At 39.9% G+C, this 21,018-nt stretch overlaps 1 protein-coding gene across 1 annotated transcript; it reads left to right on the top strand.

The window, feature by feature from the left end:
* The first annotated feature begins 519 nt into the window (after positions 1–519).
* LOC122066310 (cytochrome c oxidase subunit 6b-2-like) lies at positions 520–19,909 on the top strand. Its single transcript, XM_042630132.1, has 4 exons — positions 520–715; positions 12,714–12,802; positions 12,958–13,039; positions 19,622–19,909. Exons 1-4 carry the CDS (start codon positions 707–709, stop codon positions 19,673–19,675), a joined length of 234 nt encoding a protein of 77 aa, XP_042486066.1. The 5' UTR covers positions 520–706; the 3' UTR covers positions 19,676–19,909.
* Positions 19,910–21,018: the final 1,109 nt, after the last annotated feature.

The raw sequence follows: 21,018 nt of genomic DNA, 5'->3' as shown, positions 1-21,018 counted from the left end.
ACAACCCCCACTAGCTCAACCTTTGGCATCTTCCCTGGATTCCAACACTGTTTTTGCTGGGTCATTCTCGTCTGGAATCGGTCTGTCTTTGGCTCTGATGGCTGATGCTCTTGCTGTTAGAAATGTTCGTCTTTGCTCCCCAACAAGGCTTCCACAGCATCATCTGGAAAGTATCATCCAACTGCCCATGTAGAATTTCTTCAATTGTCGCAGATTGTTTGAGTCTTTTTGTCCGATTGACTTCTATTGTGTTCACACTCTTCGAGGCTGTAATTCCGTTGCAGATAGACTGGCTTCCACAACGGCGAAGGATCAATCCCCTCTTGTTTATTATCTTTCCCCTCTCCCCTTTCTTAGCCCCTACTTGTATGCTGACTCCACTGGAACGTTGTTCCAACGTTAATAAAAGTCTTTTAGCTAAAAAAATTCGTCATACTTATGCGTCTACCTAATCTAAATATTGAAATCCAATTGGCGGTTTATACGGTTACACAGTTATATATAAATTAGCCCTTGCACGTGCTAGTTTCTCATGTGATGAACCAATAGTGTTAGAGGCGATCACTTCGGCTCCCAATTCCGATTGGGTTTTCCGACTCTTTCTCTCTCCTCTCCTCCACCCTTTTTAAAACCATCAATTTCTAGTCCCTACTCCCTAATTCAATTTTGCGTCTGCAAAGCGTTCGTAGTTTGATCGGATCGGAAAATGGCGGAGGTAAGCTCAATCAACCATTCCTCTTTTAGATGACTCAAATCTTTGCTGTTATTGTTTTCCCCTCTCGAAGATGACCCAATCTCATTCATGCATTTTTTTTTTCTTGATATCCCCTCGCGAAGATGACCCAATCTCCCTCATGGGTTTTGGCGTATTTTCAAGAAATTTTTTATCCGAATAAGAGAAAATATAACATTTTGTTTTTATATCTGATACAATCCCTTTATTTTTTTGGGAACTTTGTTTCTGCTTGTGCATAAACATTTCTAGAGGTGGGTTTTGATGTGCTCCTTCTTTGTGTAGAGCTGTTTGTATTAAGTGAAAATATTTGTACTTTGTGAATAACACTGGAATTTTCGTTCAATGGAATGTGGAAAATACCGTTGAAAGTTTTTAGGTACAGGCTCAAGTGAAGAACGTTCCTGGATTGTTCTTGAAGTTTGGATCGATGATTGAAATTCTATAGTTGTCTTTGATCTAATGGATTAGGTTAAGATCAGATATTCGTGCATTTGTCGTTGATGGATTGCAGTAAAGGTTACACCTCTATTACTACAGTCTTGGTTAACAACTGGCTACGTTATCTGGATTCAACTAAAGGGTTATTCAGTTTGTGCGACATAGGTGTTGGAAATACTAGCCAAATCATGTTTGGCTCATATAATTCAAAGATCTTATTATGTTTGGGACTTGAGTGCCACCATGATGTTAGGATGGGAAAAAATTATCACTTATACAACATATGATTTTCTTTTTCACGGTGGCACCCATCTTGCTTAACAATATCAGGCATCCTCTTTGCTTGATGATTAGGTCAGAAGAAATCATGAAATGGATAATTTTGTCTATCTGACTTACACATTTTGAGTTCTCAATGCCCGTGTTGCCCAAAATAAGTTAATGAAAAGATATTTGTATGTTTCTAGACTTTTACTCATGGTGCTGGAGCATTTGTTGCATTGCTTTTATGGGGAATTCTTGACACATCAATTCAACCTTGTATTACACCAGGCATCCATGGGAACATACAAAGGGTTGCCTCTTGGTATTGGTTTGTGTATTGCATTTGTTAGTTTGGTGGGGCTGAAATGGTTGTCCTAAATTATGAGGTTACGCTTTACCATATTAATTTAGCATTAAGAAGCTTATTATTATGGTTTAGAATTGTTAGGCTTTGAGGGGAATTGTGCTCTCTAATAAGTCTTCGAATAATTAGAAATTTATATTTAGGTGGTGTTAGTGGGACTTTTTCTAGCAGTTTTGAGAGGTTTAATACAATTTCAAGGAATTCTAGACTTACTGTGTTTTGGAACAGACGGTACTTATTGGGAGAACAGTTGGATCTGGAACTGTTCCTTATTTGGTTTCTGATTCTTTTTCTTCTTTGATTGGAAAAGTTGAAAGATTGGCGAAAAAAAAAAAAAAAGGATAACAAAGGTTCACCTTCCATGAATAGGACTTGATCTGTTTTTGGCCAACTACCTACAAGATGTTTCAAATGTTGGTGGAAGCTGAATACTTCTGCAGTTCTAATCAAAAACATTTTCTGTTCTTTTGAAGATTAGATTTGGATGTCAAAGAAGGCAGAGAATGAAGAGGAAATATGCAGCCAAGGGACCTCCAAGGCTATAGTAGATGCAAGAAGAGAATGAAGAGAGCTTCTGGAATTCATTATAAATTCATAATTATTACCTTAAAAGTTAAAAAGATGGATCCAAACTGTAAACATGCACTAGAGAAATCCAAATTGACGATTTTAAGGTGAAAACAGGGTATTTAATAGTAATAACCAATTAGAATCTAGAATTTAGATAAGAGAGAAGTCATTTCGAGGTAACCATTAGAAGATTGATTTCCCTTTAAATCTAACAGTTCACAGTTTAATTACATGGGAACTAACAGTAGCCTAGCAGTACTTTCAGAAAGTACTGGTAACTGAAGCTAATTACTGGACATAAACAAATAGATAGAATAATAGAAATTGGAAGGAGGAAAACAAAGGGGAAAAAAAAGATCAATGGTGATTAGAATAAGTGGAGAGTTAAGAATGGCACAAAGAGTTTGAAGATCGACACAGATGGAGTAGAAGAATAGAGAGGTGAAGATGAGTCATTTCCTAGGCAGGCCTAGGGCTTCACATGGATGGCAGCTCAAAAACCAAACATTGTTCCTTCCAGAAGGGTAAAAGAAAATAAAAGATTTTCATGCACTGGAGTAGGAGTTTATTTAAACACCTTTAACAGCTCCTATGAGGTTAAATACTTTGAGAAAGTTGAACAAGTCCAGCAAGGAATTGACCCAACAACAAGGAAAGCCTCTTGAAAATGTAGAATAGACTGTCATAATATAAAAACCACCCATGAACAGGCTGAAGACTAAACCTACTTAACTAATACTCAATGTAGAAACTAAGTGACACCTATCCCCACCCAAAATTGAAGGCTTTAAACTTGGCCTTACATATTTGGGTTTGGGCCTCCTTTGGGCATGTTTTTTCAAGCTACTGAAGGACTATTTCATCAGATATAGAAATGTAATGTAAGAAGCAGAGTTCTTAAGCAGTCTCAACAACCAGTAAGCATCTATAGATGGAGTCACGTTACTTAAGAGTAGGTGCACCTCATACAGAAGCACTGACACATGAAACAATGTTACTTCTCTGCAAAACAAGATGGGAGGGGTTGTGTAGTGATTCATGGAGGTATGTGGTGGCCTTTCATTTTGCAGCTGGAGTAGGTGCTACTACACTTAATCATCTGAGAAATACTTTGAAACTCTTACTTGAAAGGGGAAATCGTTCTGAATCATAGTTTTCGAGGCGTTACCAACACACTCTTTGCTGGAAGGGCACCTCCCCCCAACTCCAACTCCTAGGATCACCAAACACTGTGGCATTTATGATCTGAATTGTGGAAAGGCCATTGTGTTAGCAACTAGCAGTTACTTGAAGTAATGAATAGATGGAAGCAAAAGATGCAATAGCAACTCAAATTCAGAAATTTCTAATGGTAATTTGAAAAGAAGACCAAGGATTAACACATGGCATAAAGGCTGCAAAGAGCAAAATCTAAAACCTAAACCCATCGTGTAACTCTGACATTATCTGTAATCTCTTTGTTGTTTATTCGCATCATATCTCACATGTGCAACTTTATGCTGGTTGGGTAAATGGATAAATTCTGTAAACAGTAAAGATAAAAGTATCGTGCCATGCTAGAAACTATTGAAATAGAAAAAGGATGGTAACAACAAAAGCCTGGGGATGGTGGTGCTATATGGAGTATGAGTTCTTTGTATTTTCAGGTAGCTCATCCTTTGTAATATTGCTTCATCTCTTTTCTTCTTTGAACCCCAGTTGTTGGTCTTAAAATTCCATGTGCAGTTGAAGTTCCCATTAGATTCTGTTTATATTAAGTAAAAAGAAATTACCACTTGTGCCTTTGCCAACTTAATTTTCCATGCATTCTCCAAAATTTCTGAATATCTGGTTTTTAAATTCATTCATCAACAGTTCAGGAGAAGTTAACCTCTGCCTATATACTGCTGATTTTTTCCCCCAGTTTTTATCTGGTTTTAATATTTTATATCTTGTTTTCTATGCTGTACTAGTTTACTCACTGAAAAAATATGTATGCAAGAAAAACACATACCTTACATTTTTTTTTTTTTGATAATTAAGGGAATTCTGTCTCTTGCTAAAATATGTCTTGATCAAATTCCTTTAGCTTGGAGGAAGTTAACTCTGTTGGCCATTCTAGCACTGGAATTTCCTACAGATTTCCTTATTCTTTTTCTTTTTCAGGTTCATTTTCTGTCGCTTAGAGAGGCAGACATGGGTGTAAGATTTCGTCTGTATTGACTAGTAATCGCATTGGAGTCAGTTGTTCCTAACCTTTGGACTTGGTAAAAAGAAAAAAAAAAGAAAAAAGAGCATCCTAGTGCAAGATGCTCCCGCTACTTCAGGGTTTGGGAGGGGCAAGTGTACGCAGCCTTTGGATATGGTACTGCAAAATTCATGAAATTAGAGAATTTGTGTTTGAAGAGTCAAGATCATGGTTTTAAGTATCTCCGATACCGATACGATACCCTCCGATACGTATCTTAAATTTAGTCGGCCGATACGATACACACCGATACGATACATTGAATTTTTTAAATCATTTCGTATCGATATATATCCTACAATACATATTGATATGCATCAATACACCACTAATACACATCGATACGATACGACATGCCTTGATACGACTCTATGAAAAATATAAAATTGAGGTAAAATGTATGTTTCGGTATGTATTGGTACGTATCGGTGAGTATCGGTATGTATCGATCGGTACGTATCGGTATATATCAGCACGTATCGGTGAGTATCGATATATATATCGGTACGTATCGGTGAGTATCGATACGTATCGGTGCTACGGTCATATAATGGCCAATATGGGTAATTTTTCAGAAAAAAAACGATTTTTTGAAGGGTTTTTGTTCCAAAGTTGTTGTCAGCCATGTTTTTCCCTAACTAAAGTAGAAATCAAGGTTGGGAACAAGGATTTTACATTTATGGGACAACTATAGACCTTGAATTCTTAGTACGATACCCTCAATTTAGTGTTTATGCATAATACATATTATCAATAGCTTTTTTTAACAAATTCTTTATGCAAAAGTGTTTAAAAAAATGTTTTCTATCCATTTATGTGTGTATCTTTAGCGTATCTTAGTGTATCTCCGATACGATACGATACCGTCCGATACGTATCTTAATTTTGGCCGATCGATACGACGATCGATACCGATACTTTAATCCTTGGTCAAGATTGTTAACTATTGCAGGATCAAACCTATGATCTGTGTGGTCTGAAGATGGTTTGTTATGGTGTTGATTGGAGCAAGTGGAGATCGATGGGATGGTCCACTACATAGCGCTATTGGGAGAGATATTACCATTGTTCTTTGGGTGAATAAAAATTTCATAGCAAAAGGAGAGAAATACAAGAATTCCTCAAGAAGAGGAGGAGAAAAACAAACAAACAATACTGCAAAAACAAAGCCCCACCCTCACAAAAGAGAGAGGAGGTGATGTAGATTCATCGCCGAAATTGACTTGTTTTATTAGGAATAAGTCTAGGATTTTTTTTTTCCATGTTGGGATGAGGTTTCCAATGTAATAGGCCACTTTTATGGGCCTAAATATGGGTAATAAGGTTGCATACGAGAGTAGTCAAGTTAATGTTTTATTTTTTTATTTTACTTGTTATTAAGTGTTCTCTTTGTTTTTTTTTTTTTGGATGAATAAATAAATTTATTACCAAGGAGAAGAAAATACAAGGGAGAGGGAGGGGGGAGGGCCAACAAGCCCGAAGGAAAACGAAACTACATCTCAGCAAGCCATGGCACAACACCAGAGGAGCTTCGAAGGAAAAAAAAAAAACTAGCCTAGGGAGGGGGTGGTTGGGGAGATGATAGATGGAAGAAGACACCAGGAAACAACAATGACCTTGCTCTTTGGGGTGTTTCGAACGGTGCGGTGGTGGAGGGATCTCATCTTGGAGGTGACATTAAAGAAGATGGCTTTCCAAATTGACTAGAAGAGTGAGATTTAGATGTCCATCTGTGAAGATTTCTCTCTATCCAAATATGGTTGATGGTGGCACAAAAGCAAGCTTCCATATATTATCACAAATGGAAGCATCGGTGAAGGTCATGTCGATCCAGATCATTCTTTAGCAAGGGGGAGGATGTGTCTTTTGCAAGGCCAGCACTTAAAAAGCACTCTCTTTCAGACAGAGGTGGAGAATGGACAAGAAAAGAAAAGGTGGTTGACATCCTCATTCCCATTCCAGTATGGTTAGCAAGTTGGGGAGACAAGAATGTGACGATAAAGAAGGAAAGCCTGAGTGGGAAGGCAGTTGGAGATCATACACCATGTCGTAAAGCTGTGGCGAGATGAATATGGCCTTTGAACCAAGTGATGTTCCTTTTAGGGGCAAGAGGCCCTTTGGATTTGATGAAGTCCCAAGCAGAGGTAGAGGAGAAGGATCCTGAGGCAGAGGGGATCCAGATAATCTTGTCCTCTCTACCTCTATGTCTTGGGGAAGGGGAGGGAGAGAGGACGAAATATCAAGAAGGGAGAGGGGGAATCCTTGGCGAATGCCAATAGTGGAGGAGAAGTAATCCGTAGGGCTACCATTAACTAGAACAGAGAAGCGAGTGGAAGAGATGCAGGAGTGGATCCAATGAACAAAGATGGGGGAGGGGAGGACATAAGGGTAAGGACAACGAATAAGAAGTCCGGCCGAATGGTATCGAAAGCTTTATGGATGTCGATTTTGAGGAGAGTAGTTGGAGAGTGGACTTTTCTGTCAAAACCATGAACAATTTCGTGGTAGAGGATGATATTATCGGAGATGCTTTTTCCGGCAATGAAAGCGGACTGATGGGATTAACAAGGGAGTCAATGACTCAAGATCCTATTTGCCAAGATTTTGGCAATGAATTTGTAGAAGAGGTTACACAGAGAGAGAGAGAGGTGCCTGAAATCCATCATGGAAGCAGCTCCTTCCTTTATTCTCATATTACTACCATTGACAAGTAAGCTGTGCTTTAATTTTCTGCAACTATAATTCCATCTTCTAGAAGTTCATATGCAGTAGTTGTCTTTTGAGATCAAGGAAATTTGCTATTCGATTTGACTCTAATTGGGATTGAAGCTTAAGAACCCCAACTTAAGGATTCAATTCAAATCTCAGCCAATTCTGACCAGCCGATTGGCTGTTGGAGTGAAATCTCTATTCTGCCTTACCTTGTTAAAACTCTGTTTTCATTCTTAAATGTAATTCTGAATTATTTAACTTACTGTTTATAGATCTTTTCATATCTGAAACCTGCAATTCATCTTCAACCCCTGAACCCTAATTTCTGTGGTTAAATTACTGTTTCGCCCTTTTACTAGAGGCTAGTACTATTAGGATTACATCATATTTTATGGTCCAGCCTTTGGATCGATCTGAAACTTTCAGCAGCTATTTTATATTCTGATAAGGAAATTCAACTCGAGTTTTGAGTCATTCTAACCACCTGATTATAGTCTATGTGAGTTCCCATAAATATGGATTTTATTCTCTGTGAAAAGGTTTTGTTTGGCTACTGTTTTTGATCCCCAAATTGAGTACTACATTAGGGAGAGCCTCAGGAGACAACAATAAGGAATGTGGGAGTTGGCACACTGGGAGGGGACCACAAATAGCTTGCTTCTGACATGAAAGAGGATAGTGTCCCAAATTTGCTGAAAAAATCTAGATTTAGAGGTCCATCTTTTGAGGTTGTGCTTCATCCAAATATGGTAAATAGTCGTACCGAATGCAAGCTTACCCACCTGATCATAAATGACATTACCAGCTGAGGACGTGTCTGTTGCTCACCTAAAAGCTCGAACTTGTAGGGAAGGGAGGTAGGAATTGTATGCATTAAGACTCCGCTAGAGAGCTTTGAATTTGACTAGATGGCGCTCTCTGATATTCTGCGAAGTTTTTTCCAAGAACGGCATGAATTGCCTCTATATTCCGGCGTTATGGAAGGAAAAGCTGAGGATCTTAACCAATTATGGCAGGTGCAGGACAACAACGAAATCACAATGCATCGCAGGAACCAAGACTATCTCGAAGGATAATCGTGGACAAACAAATTTCTTATGGCAAAGAACGGGGCAAGAAGGCAGAGCAAGGGTGGGTCTGTTAAGCGATAGATGGAGCTAAACCTTAGAAAAAACATATAAATGTAGCGTGTCTATACGCTTTCAGCATATAAAGGCTTAGCTCCCTGCACGTGCTAGCCATCTTGGCATTACATTTGAACACATATGCATGCCCACACGTGACGCTGAGGAAGAGTAAGTGGGGAAAACTCTCTTTGGTACCTTGTTATGCATGCCCACACATGACGCTGAGGAAGAATAAGTGGGGAAAACTCTCTTTGGTACCTTGTTCGGTACCACTTCACCTAGAAGCTCAAACTTCTAGGGAAGGGAGGTAGGAATTGTATAGATCAACAATATCCTCCCAAATCCATTCTCCGCAAGGGTAGAATCCTTCTTATCTTGGGCCAGCATTTAGCATGGACACTTGATGCGATGCCTTGGCTTGGCTGAACCGAACTGACCCTATTTGGAGGCCTACGCCTAGACGTAACTAACCCAAACCAAATTTCTGGTCTCGCAAGGGTTGGTAGGTTCCATAGGAGATTTTATTATTTTATTATTATTATTATTTGATTTTCTATGTTTTAGAAGTAGATATGTAGGGAATGGTATTTTAGTTTCCAATTTTAATTTATTTTCTAGTAAAACAAGTTTCTGTTTTTTAGATGTTGTTTTCTCCTATTTATGTGTAACTGATGGACTACTGATTAGAGTTGAGATTTGAATTCAATTGAGTTTTCATTGGAGAAAGCCTTTGTGTGGCCTTGTGTGATTTCCCCCCTTCCCTGTCTCTATTCTCTCTTCTTCTTCTTTCCTGGTTCTCTTTTCCCCTCCCATGTACTAGCGTAAGGACAGTTCCTCACCACTGAGGACTGCTTTCCTCATCTCCTCTGCTTTCCCCTTCAAATTCTGGGTGTTTGATCTTCACCCTAAGGCGGTTGAAACTCAGACCTAAACTCAGACCTGAATGTGGCCTCTACTGTGAGTTAAAAGACTGATTTCAGGACTGATATCTACTATACTGCCAGGTTCTTCCTGCATCCTTCCACCCTGCAGATCCAAGTGTCTATCTTGTGGGTTTGATAGAGCTTCTTCTTGAAAATTTCAGGCCAAACAAAGCCAATTGGACTCAAATTGAAGTTTTCCTCTTCCACTAGAATCCCTAAGCAGCTGAGACGTCTTGAGGTTGAAAACAACTGCTAGTTGTCTTGTAATCCCATCTTTTTATATTTTGATTTCCAAATTACCCCTCTCTCTCCCTCTTATTACTTGTTACCCTTATTTTATCTTTCATTCCAAGTTTGCCCCTTTACAGTAATTCGTATTCTCCTATTATCTCTTTGTTGTTGAACTACCCATTAGACTCCTACAATTTTTGGCTTATTACAAGTTTGCCATTCCCTTTTAAGAGCTTGTGGTAAATTAGGATATGCCACTTCTTTGTAATTTGGGTGTTTCGTATCTGGGTGGGCCCATTAGCGAACCAAACTCTAAAATAACACTCCCTACGTATCTACATCTAAAACAAAGAGAATCAAATAATAAGAAGAAAAGAATAAAATCTCCTATGAAACCTACCAACCAATGCTAGACCAGAAAATTGGTTTGGGTTTGTTACGTCTTGGCTTAGGACTCCAAATAGGGTCAGTTCGGTCCAGCCAAGCCAAGGCATCACATCAAGTCTCCTTGCTAAATGCTGGCCCCAGAGAAGAAGGATTCTACCCTTACAAAGAGAATGGATTTGGGTGGACATTGTTGATGTATATGATTCCTATCTCATGTTTGAGCTTTTAGGTGAAGTGGTAGCCAACATGGTATCAAAGCAGGGAGGTTGATTGTTTGACTCCTGGTAAGTGCCAAAGTAAGTTTTCCCTAGTATAGAAAAAAAAAAAAAAAAAAAGATCTCATTGCCAGACCAGAAAATCGGTTTGGGTTGGTTACATCTTGGCTTAGGTTTTCAAATAGGGTTGATTTGGTCCAGCAAAGCCAAGGCATCTTCATCAAGACCTTTCTAAGCCAAGGAGGAGAAGGGGTAGCCGAAGAAGAGATGATCCATGTCTTCATTGGCATTCCATCAAAGGTAGCGAAAGGGGGGAGGCAGGAATCTGCCTTTGAAGAAGGAAGGACTGCATTGGGAGGTAGAGGGAAAGGGCTCCTCAGAGAGTGAAGTGTTGAGGGGAATGTGGCTCTTGAACCAAACAAAATTCCAGCAAAGAATTACAAGGCCACGAGCCCTAATGAGGTCCTAAGCAGACTTGGAGTTGAAAAGGCCCGATGAAGAAGCTGATCAAGTAACAATGTAACCATTACCATTGGGCCTTCTATGAAAGCCTGATAGAGCATTCTAAAAGGCAGACAACAGGGGAGAGGAAGAGGGGGGAGCCAACCATCATGCCTAATAATGTCTGAGACCGTGGCATCCCTATCATAGCCCAAACTGTAAATAGCTCTGTTGCTAATTGAGTGGCGAAGAACCCCTAGGGGGGGCCAATGGTCCTACCATAATCGAGTGGAGGCATCATCGTCAATCAGGGAGTTGATGACACCATAAGTAATAGGCCTGAGCTTTAGATTCTTCTAATGTTAAGTAGTCTAGAGTAGATCTTTTCAACCCAAATACTTTTTTTTGCCACTAATTTCTAATTCAGTTCAAGGATACTAGCAAAATTGACATCTTTAATTCTTCTTAACCCAAGGCTCCCTCATCTTTTGGGAGGTAGACAGAGGCAAAACTCATAGGTTGAAGGAATGTAGAGGAGTCAGCGCCTACAGTGGAAAGCACATATGAGAGATTCTAATCACACAATGATAGATTGGGGCAACCCGAAAATACAAGACCAAAAAATATAAGAGGACTGAAGGACAACTTTGATCAATAAGCCCTTTTAAATTTAGGATTTACAAGCATGAGAATTAGCATGTGAACTAAGTATATAGGATTTAAAAGAACAAGAGATTTTGAAAATATGTATTTATTCAAGCTGGTGTATGGAGTTATAGGGATTAATCTAGCAGAGTCTTATGGAGAAGACTAGGGTTTTTAGGTGAGAAACAACTAAAAATACATGAGAAGAAAGATCAGATGGCTAAAAGTCTTAGTTGTTTTGGAAACAAGTAGAGAGTGAAGGATGATAATAGTTTCTATCTCAGAAGGAGCTTAGGGAAGTTATCACACCAAACAAAATTAATGTTGTAGCTTCCGCAAAAGGGAAGGAACCATGAGTCACGGTTGTAGGTCATAGATGTAGTGTTTTATCATTTTTGAATTTGAAAAGCCATAATTGTCATGTGACCCATGTCACAGTTATGACCCACAGTTTCTTGATACGAGGCTGTTGCATCATGAATGCTAGTAAAATAGCAACCATGGTGGAGCTGCACCTCTGTGCCAAGGTGTAATGCCTCAAGGAAAAAGAAAGTAGGATTTAAACTATGTGAAATATAACGCCATGGGCGTAACTTGGACTGATACGACTTGGTTTCGATATGGTCCTAGGACCTAGACGAAACCAAGCGTTGAAACTGGTTTCAATACTCCTTTGGATTTTTCCAAAAACTTACAGTTTTTTTCCAATCACTTGATTTCTTCCCATTTTCTTGCATTCTTCAACTCATTCAACCTTTCTATGGCTTGGATGTGTGTGATTGGAGGTTGAAGGTCCCAATAGGGCTAATGTGCAGTAGCATTCGGCATACACTAGCAAACTTGGTCCAAACTATAAGTACTATTTTAAGTTTATTTTATGAAACCAATCAAGGAATAGGTGCAAAATAGGCAACAAACAAAAAAGTCAAAAAACCATGTTCTGTGCCTCGAAATTTAGGTTTCGATTGGAACAGAAAAATCCCAGGTTTTGGTCAAAACCCAAGATGTTTCGGGTTTTCCGGGGTCAAAACCTAGTTAAAACCCGAGACCTGGAACCTTGGCCATGGGTGCATGTAGAAGTTGAGAGATGGTTGCATTTCCTCTATAAAATTTGATTAAGAGATAGGATGTTAGGTACTCTCATAGACTTTTTGACATTTGAGAGATAGTTGCATTTCCTCTGTAAAATTTGATTAAGAGATAGGATGTTAGGTACTCTCTAAGACTTTTTGACATTTGAGAGATGGTTGCTTTTCCTCTATAAAATTGGATTAAGAGATAGGATTCGTGACTTTATGACTTGTCTGATTCCGAACTTTACCTCATTTCCAATTAAGAATCCTAAATAATTTCTACATTCATCATTGAAGGGATAGTAGCAACTCATCTCCTCTTCCTTTTGTAATAACCCTTTTTGTGGATATATTTTTCAGATTGAATTAAGAACAGCACCAGCTGATATTCGTTTCCCTACCACAAATCAAACTAGGCATTGTTTCACTCGCTACATTGAGTTTCACAGGTTGGTTTTTTTGGTATTAAAGCAGTTTTTGTAAGTTAATGCTGATTGTGTAATTTAATTTTGTGGTTAAGTTAATCATTAACTTGTTCATGGAAATGTTTAATAATGTGTGTTGGAAATATTTGACAGGGTTTCCTTTTTCTTTTTAAATGCAGGTGTCTGACTACAAAAGGCGAGGAAACTGCTGATTGTGAAAAGTTCGCTAGATACTATCGTTCCCTCTGCCCTGGTGAATGGGTGAGTAACATGTCTGTTATACTGGATCTTGAGTTCAATATGAAGGATGATATGTGTTAGAGCAAAGACCAACAAATACGAAAAATAAACCAAGACAGATTTGCACAACACACAGAGATTTAACGAGGTTCACACACTGATGTGGTGTGCTACGTCCTCGGGCAAAGAAGATGTTTCACTATGTAGAAAAAATATTGCACCCAAATAGCTGTGAGAAAACTCGCTCTGAAACCCTAGCTCGAAAACCCCCCCAAATTAGAATGACTTGCTCAAAAAGACGATAGTCCATTATATACTCCAAGTTATGGGTCAGTCCATTGGGTCGCGGTCGATCCTATCGGCGCAACCCCTCTGCTTCCATCATAGATCTCAGAATACTTCCCATTTGGGTCGCCACCAAAATATGTTGGAGCGGGTCAATTTTCAAAACGGGTCAAGAATTCGAGACAAACTTAACAATATGATCTCTCTATCTATCTGTTTGCTTATACACATCAATATGCAAAGGTTGGTGATGTTGAATTTTAGTAAGAAGAGAAGAGGGCCTGTTATTTTGGGCTTGGTTTAGCTTTCTGGGTCCAACAAAACCTATGGTTCAAGTTTATTTTAGGCTTAGTTTGAGTGGTCCAATGGGTTATTTGGGCTATGGACTTGATGGGTTTACTATTGCAACGGGCCAATTCTATAAGTCCAGATTTTAGGGATTTGAATCCTATTCGGGATTATTATTATGATTATTATTGTTATTACTATTATTATTATTATTACTATTATTAGATAAGGGTATTAACTATTAAGTAGTTAGTTTCTATAATGTTCTAGTATAACTCTTATTTTGAAGAGAGACTTAGGTTGTAAGAGATTCCTCTTACCATACATAGGGGTTTCCTACTTTAGCAATTGCTCTGAAATATATAAATAAAGGAGAAGGGCCCCTACCCTCCAAAGAATTTTTTTTTTTTTTTTTTAACAGAAACTATGGCTCTTCACTGTGATTTTCTGTGAGATGCAACGACAACCTTGGTGGGATGCTAAAGTAGCCTGTTGGAAAGCCAAGTAGACAGGTGAGATGTTGGTTGAGTTCTAGTTGGGAGGTCCAGTCCATGTCCCTTTCTTTTCTTCCTTCACCTATGGCCATATTTTGATTACTTTTCTATCTTGATGTCAGACTAAATTACCAAGCGGTAATCAGTCCCAATAGGATCCATTATACAATCAGATTCAGATTCAACAGAAAATTTAGATCTGGAAAATAAGGTTGAATAGAGGAGATCTCGATTATTAACAAACAACAATTCAGATGGAACTGAATTTTTCATTGGATGGAGATCCTATATGAGGGAACAAACCATCAAAAGTTGGACAAAGTCTGCCGTCTGGATTGAGACTTATGCTGGTTGCAAGAAAAGGAAACTTTTGGCGATTCTTCAAGGAACTTGAGTTGGAAGCGTTGGATGATCATCAAATTTGGATCAAGTAGTCCTCCTACGGTCTGCAACAATCACTCAAAATCCTGCAGCAATCAGAGATCTACCTGGAGGTTATGCACTCGAAAAAAAATTCTTGGGAAAACCTTGTAACTGGAATCTGTAGCCTGGTTGTGTGCTGTTTTGTTCAGCAGTGGTTGAGACTTTGTTCTGATGATAATAATTATTGAAGAGAAGTACAATAAATATAGAAAGTAGAGAAGTATGAAAGGGATAGATGTGGGTGGGTGGATTCACTCAATGCTGGATCTCTCAGCCACAACTATCTCAGTTGTTAAACATCCTTTCTCAGGAACAAACCAGCAAACAAAGCTCACAAAATATTATTAATCAACTATAAGTCTCTGAAATACAAAGCCTCTATTTACAGTGGAGGCTATAGGACTCATTAACATAGAAAGTAACTAATAGGAAACAAATAGATAATAGATAATAGAAACTATTGCCAAATAATAATACTTGCTCTCTAAGAAAAGAATAAAGACATAACTAGGGACTTCTAGAATACTCAAAATATAGAAACCTAATATTCTTAATGACTAAGAAACATAAAAGAACTACTTAATCCCGTATAGGACTTTAATCCTCAATTTTTGGGCTTATAGAATTGAACAAAAGTAAGCAAAAAAATATAAAGCCTGTGACGCATGCAACCCATTGGACACTGAAAAATAATAATATTAGTCCATTCTTGGTCCAGTTTCATGGCCTGGTTTGCTGCTCGATTATGGAAAAAAATAGGCTGCTAAAGGACTGGCTCGATGGGACAAAACTGAACCAGAATGGGTTCTTTGTCTTAGCAGCTTGATCTACATCACATCTTGCGTATTCAAGTGTTTAATCTTTGAATTGATTTTCTGATTCTACAATGTTGTAATTGTTCCTCTTAGTTTCAGACATGGATTTCTACAGCAGATACAACCTTCTATTAGTCCACCGCATTCCTGTTTATTGGAAGTCTACTGTCTGGTCTTGAGTGCTTTTGAAGCACTTTTGTCTGGTTGTCTCCTTTACTGCTATTTCCAGAAAATTGCTAAAAATCGGATTACTTTCTGTTTTGATACTGTTTGGTTACTAAATTTGTTTTCTTCTTTCTTTGAACTACATCACTAACTAATCCCTCAACTTTTCTATTGTTAACACAATTTACAAATTAGAAACTTCCCTAAACTTGAGAACCGAGCAATCTCAAAAATAGAAACATTCTAGAGCTTTTAAACCAGATTCAACAGTTCTTTAATACAACAGAAAAAATCCAAATTGAGAACCCAGTATGGATCAATCTTAACTTGAATCTTCTAACAAAACAAAAAGTTGAAATTAGAAATTAATACCAATCCATATAGTACTTAAATCCTTCCTACTTGGGCTTATAGAGTTGGCCCTTTACAATAGAAGACCCAAAATTACTTAGCCTATGGCCCATATTACCCATTCGGGACTAACATTATAAGTAAAGAGGCAGCCATGGTGGAGGAGCACTGGCCTTGCAGAGGGCCACGACCAATTGGGCAGCTGACCTAGCGGATGGGGTCACCAAGGTGGAGGGCCTGGCGACGGAGTGACTGCTGGCTAAGAGCGGCCTGGCGAGCTGGTGTCGAAGAGGCTACTACCGATTGGGACAAAAATCCAGAAACCAACAGACTGAAAGGCAGGTTGCCAGAGGCTAACACAGCAAGCAAGTGGTAGGCCAAAAGAGCTTGGCATCTGGAAGGGGGGGCAACCTTGAGGTGTTGATGACCAATGGGATGCCAGGCCTGATGAGTGGTGTCCAGAAGGGCTGCAGGAATGGCAAGTAGCCAACTAAGAGGTATAACCGGCTGACCGGATGATCCAGTGGACAGAACAAACGAGCTTGGTGGCAACCGTGAGGGCGGACAACCACAAGGGCTGACGACCAATGGGACAACAGGCTTGGCGGGAGAGGCATCCTGAAAGGCAGCTGGCTTGGCGGGAAGGCAACTAGGTAGCAGCTAGCCCATAAATGGCCAACACCAAATCATCTACTAACCAATTAGGCAAGTGGCTGGTGGGAAGGTGTGCCAAGCGGTTGCAACAGCCTCAACATCGATCGAGATGGCCTACACTAGGAACAAAAGGAGAAGAAGGGAAAGGGAGTGGAGGAGGAAGAAAGGAAAGAGGGGAGAGGGGGAGAGAGAAGAAGAAGAGGAACAAAGGAGAGGGAAAGGGGAGATGCAGAGGAAGAGGAAGGTGGAGGAGGGAGGGAGGCAGAACCAATCTCACGGCCATACAAGTTTCTCCTTTGCTTCTGTTGCTTAAGGGTTTTTGGGGCGACTTGGTAAGCATGTGGGTGATTTTTTTTATTTGGCTGGAAGCACTGTCATTTTAATATGGTAGGGCCAATACCATTGAAAGGAATTTTGTTTGTAGGTCGTCAAAATAAGGCACTTAATTTTGATCGAAATATAAAATTATGAATTTTACGTAGCAGTGATTAGAAGGAACACCACCAATCTGTTATTGTACTTTTGAGATTTGGATCTTCCTTTGCAATAATGGAAAATTATTCGATGTCAATTTTAGGGTGTTCATTTGTTTCATAGTTGGACAATGAATTCTCCCAATTAGATGATGGGCAGATAATTAAATTTCTATATGGAAGAAACCCATGTGGCATTCTTCTTCTGAGACAAAGCATCTAAGTTCACTGTAAGAGATGGATAGATCTATGACCATGTAGAGACAACGCAGCTTCTAGAGAGAGCAATTTATATGCTAATGGTTGTCTTGGAAGGATTCCTATTATACGGTTAGATATCTTTCTCGACAAGACAGTGAATATCCGATGGCTATCCTAGAGCGGTAACTGGAGCAACCAATGTTGAGATGGATTTATTTAACATCTCTTCATCACTCTTAACATTTCTTATCACAAAAATGGAACTGAGGAACATGGTCTGCATTCATTAACAATTTCCTCACACTGATATTTCACAATATCAAGTACAATATCAAGTTGGGTTTGTTTTTGATCAATGAGCAACATAGTGAATTATTTTAATCAATGGTTTGATGTTTTGATTGAATGTTGGCTCATGGCTTGTTGATGGTAGTCTAATGGTCTAATAGTGCAGTCTAATGGTCAAAATGGCACGCTTTATGACTTTAATTTTTGTTAAACACGCCCCGCAAGCTATGGATTTGATGTTTACATAAATTTGAGGTCTGAGTATCAAATCCCTATTATTAGTAGACATATGTTTTAACAATTAACAAGTTTTTCGGCATCAGCGCTTCCGAAAACCTAGCGACCGAAGAGAAGACAAGGTATCCACCGTCGCTTGGAGCAGCCTAGCCATGAGGCTAGGCTATTTCCCCCCAGCCTCTCCCTCTCTTATCTTCTCTTCTCCCTCCCTCCCTCCCTCCACTGATATTCTTCCCCTTCCTCTGCATGTCCCCTTTCCCTCTCCCTTCTTCCTCCTCCACTCCCTTTCCCTTTTTCTCCCGCTGTTGCTAGCGTCGGTCTCCCCTCTCCCTTCTTCCTCCACTCCCCTTCCCTTCTTCTCCCGCTTCGGCTAGCATCAGTCTCCCCTTTTCCTCTCCTCTCTTACTCTTGTTTTCTCTCCCTCTCCTTGCTTCCTCCTCCACTTCACTTCCCTTATTCTCCCGTTGTTGCTAGTGTCTGTCACCTCGTTCGGTGTTGAGGTCACTGTAACCACTCATCTCGTCTTCCCACTGGCTGCCTGCCTTGCTTGGCTTGTTGATGACTTGGTGCTGGCCCCTTCTAGGATAACTGCTTTTTGGTCGCCGTCCCACCAGGCCTGCTACCCTTTTGTATGTCTCTCCTGTGAGGCCTACTACTGTCCATCTTTTTGGTTGCCATTAGGCTTGTTTGGTCTATCTGCTGGCTCATCTACTCCAATTCTGCTTCTCGGTTGGTTGTTCGTCATGCCTGCAGCCCTTTTGGACGCTCACTCTCGCCAGGCCTATTGTCCCGTTGGTTGTCACCCTTTCATAGCTACCTTCTGGATGCTGGGCTCTCTTGGTCTGTCCGCCTACTTCCTTTGTTGGCCTTCACCTTTGTTGTCTGTCTACCGTACTGGGCCTGTCGGCCGCTAGTAGTCTTCCTTTCAGTCTGTGGTTTAGACTTTTGTCCCAATCGGCAGTAGCCTCTTCGACACTAGCTCGTTGGGGTGCTCTTGGTCGGTAGCCACTCTGCCGTTGCCCTCAGAAAGGTCGGTGCCCTTTTGCCTTGGGGATCCCCATCTACTCGGTTAGCTGCCCGCTTAGCTGTGGCCCTCCACAAGGCCAGCGCTCATCAACCGTGGCTGCCTCTTCTCCGGCGGTGCTCCTTCGTGTTGGTGGCTAGGAGTTGTTGTATTGAGATGTTAGGGTTAGGTTCTATGGTTCTCTTTCCAGTTTGGACTGATTTTCTTTTCTCTATTTGGGCATCCAGGCTTGGCTATAGTAGTTCTCTGAGGCCATGTGGGCCCTGATTGTACTCTTTATGGGTTTTTTGTATCCCTTATTGGGTTTGTAATTTCCCCTTTGGGGCTATACCTTCCCTTCCTTCCCTTCTTTTAATGCATTTATTATTCACCCAAAAAAAAAAAAAAAAACAAATTTGATATTAAATGTATCTTGTCCAGTGGTTCAACCACATAGTTCAGATAATCCAAATGTGAAAACCACTGGACAGATGGTCCATTTACTGGTCAATTCTTGCCAAAGTGATAAGCTCCATAGGGTGGTCTGGCCTGGTTGTATGTCAAACTAGTCTGGCAGTTGTTGAAAACAGCGATCCTAATGCTAATCCATTTGATGGTGTAAGCTATGAGCAGATTACCCTTGTAGAATCTCAAAAAACGTTGCATTATCCTTTTTGTTTCTTAGGTGGCTAGTTCAATTCCCCTGTGAGTCTTCAACTACGTTTATTTTATGGATGCTGCATGTCTGTATATTAAAAATGCTTGAATAACCTTAAGTTGGTCTCTTTTCCTCGTGTATCATATTATTTCTAGTAATTTTCCTAGTGTGAATTATATTGAACTCCATCAACAATGTAAATAAAAAAGTCAGCTTTTTGTAGATTCTTCTGTATAACCTGTCTTTTCTCCTCTTTTAACTGCTGCAGGTTGAGAGATGGGATGAACAGAGGGCTCAGGGAACTTTCCCTGGTCCCCTGTGATTGACCTGCATGCTTTGCTTTCTATGGCCAGTTCTGCATGGGACCTATGGATTGATCAACTTAAATTTCAGACTTCATGTGGCTTTTGAAGAAAGCAATTGAAATAATAAATTGATACTGGAAACAGTTTGGAGTTGACATTGGTACTAAATCACCATGTTGCTGACCTGGTTGAAATGCACCCAGAGTTTTTCACGGGTTATTTAAATAATGGTTTTATGGTTTTCAGCAAAATATGTTAATTGTCTACATTAGCATCCCTGTTCCTCGCCTATGATCCTATCCTCCCTTTCTTTTCATTTGCTTTTAAACATAACTGGGTGCAATAGATTCTACTTCTGCTTTGTTGCGCTGGGCTTATGTGACTCACCGGTCCCAGGGCGCTTTGTTAGATTCAGAAATGAACCTTGTGCTATTAGGATAAAGGTACATTCTGATGAGCTGTAATGTGGTTTCTCTGGGAAGGCCTGATACAAAATGGTTAAACCCATCAGAAAAAAAACTTCTCATCTCCCTGGGCAACCAGACATATCTGTAATGGCAACCACAGTGACTGTGATACCACTAACTCAAGGATCAGGGGAAGCTTAAATTTGCACATATCTTGAAGGTGGTTGATGGTCTTCAAGACACTAATCTTGCAAATGGTTCATGCAAATTAGCATCTAAAGCACCCAAAAAAATTAATGTCAAAGCCAACCCCTATTTTCAATCCCACCTTGCATATCTTCTGATCCCAATGCTTGATCTCCAATACAAGGGTGAAGTTTCAAGCTTCAGACGAAATGTAACCGTTTCATGGAGTGATTGTTGGTTGGTTATTCCCACGTGTTCTTCTGGTATTGACAATTAACTGCTTGGTGGAAACCCTACTGAATTGCCCATGTTTGGAGATGGTGTTTAGTTTCCCTTGGTTTAATAATTTTTCTTGTAGACTTGGGAAATGGCGATTGGGGATCGGGGATTGGGGATTGGGGGCTATTACGTGCGTGGGAAATTTCCTGGCCCATGGAAGGGATCTGGCTCTTATCCAATACTGGGCTGCCCAAACAGGGAGGACTCAGACATTAACCACATTGCTTTGGTAGCCTACGACTTTTCTCCACTTCATCCCCTGTTCTGGACGACCAGTATTTTGATTGCCTCAGAAACAGGGTCTCTACTGAGGACAATGCAGCACTTTTTAGACCTGTCACTGCAAATGAAATTCAAAGAACTGTCGTGAATATGGCTCCAATCAAATCCCCAGGTCCAGATGGGTTCCTGGGAATTTTCTGCCAAGAAAGTTGGTCCATTATTGGGTCCCGATGTGGTGAATACAGTTCAGGACTTTTTTTCATGCA

This window comes from Macadamia integrifolia, unplaced genomic scaffold (genome assembly GCF_013358625.1).
Source record: "Macadamia integrifolia cultivar HAES 741 unplaced genomic scaffold, SCU_Mint_v3 scaffold2335, whole genome shotgun sequence".
Lineage (NCBI taxonomy): Eukaryota > Viridiplantae > Streptophyta > Magnoliopsida > Proteales > Proteaceae > Macadamia > Macadamia integrifolia.
Note: the sequence above shows the minus strand (reverse complement) of the source record. Positions and strands in the feature narration are given on the sequence as shown.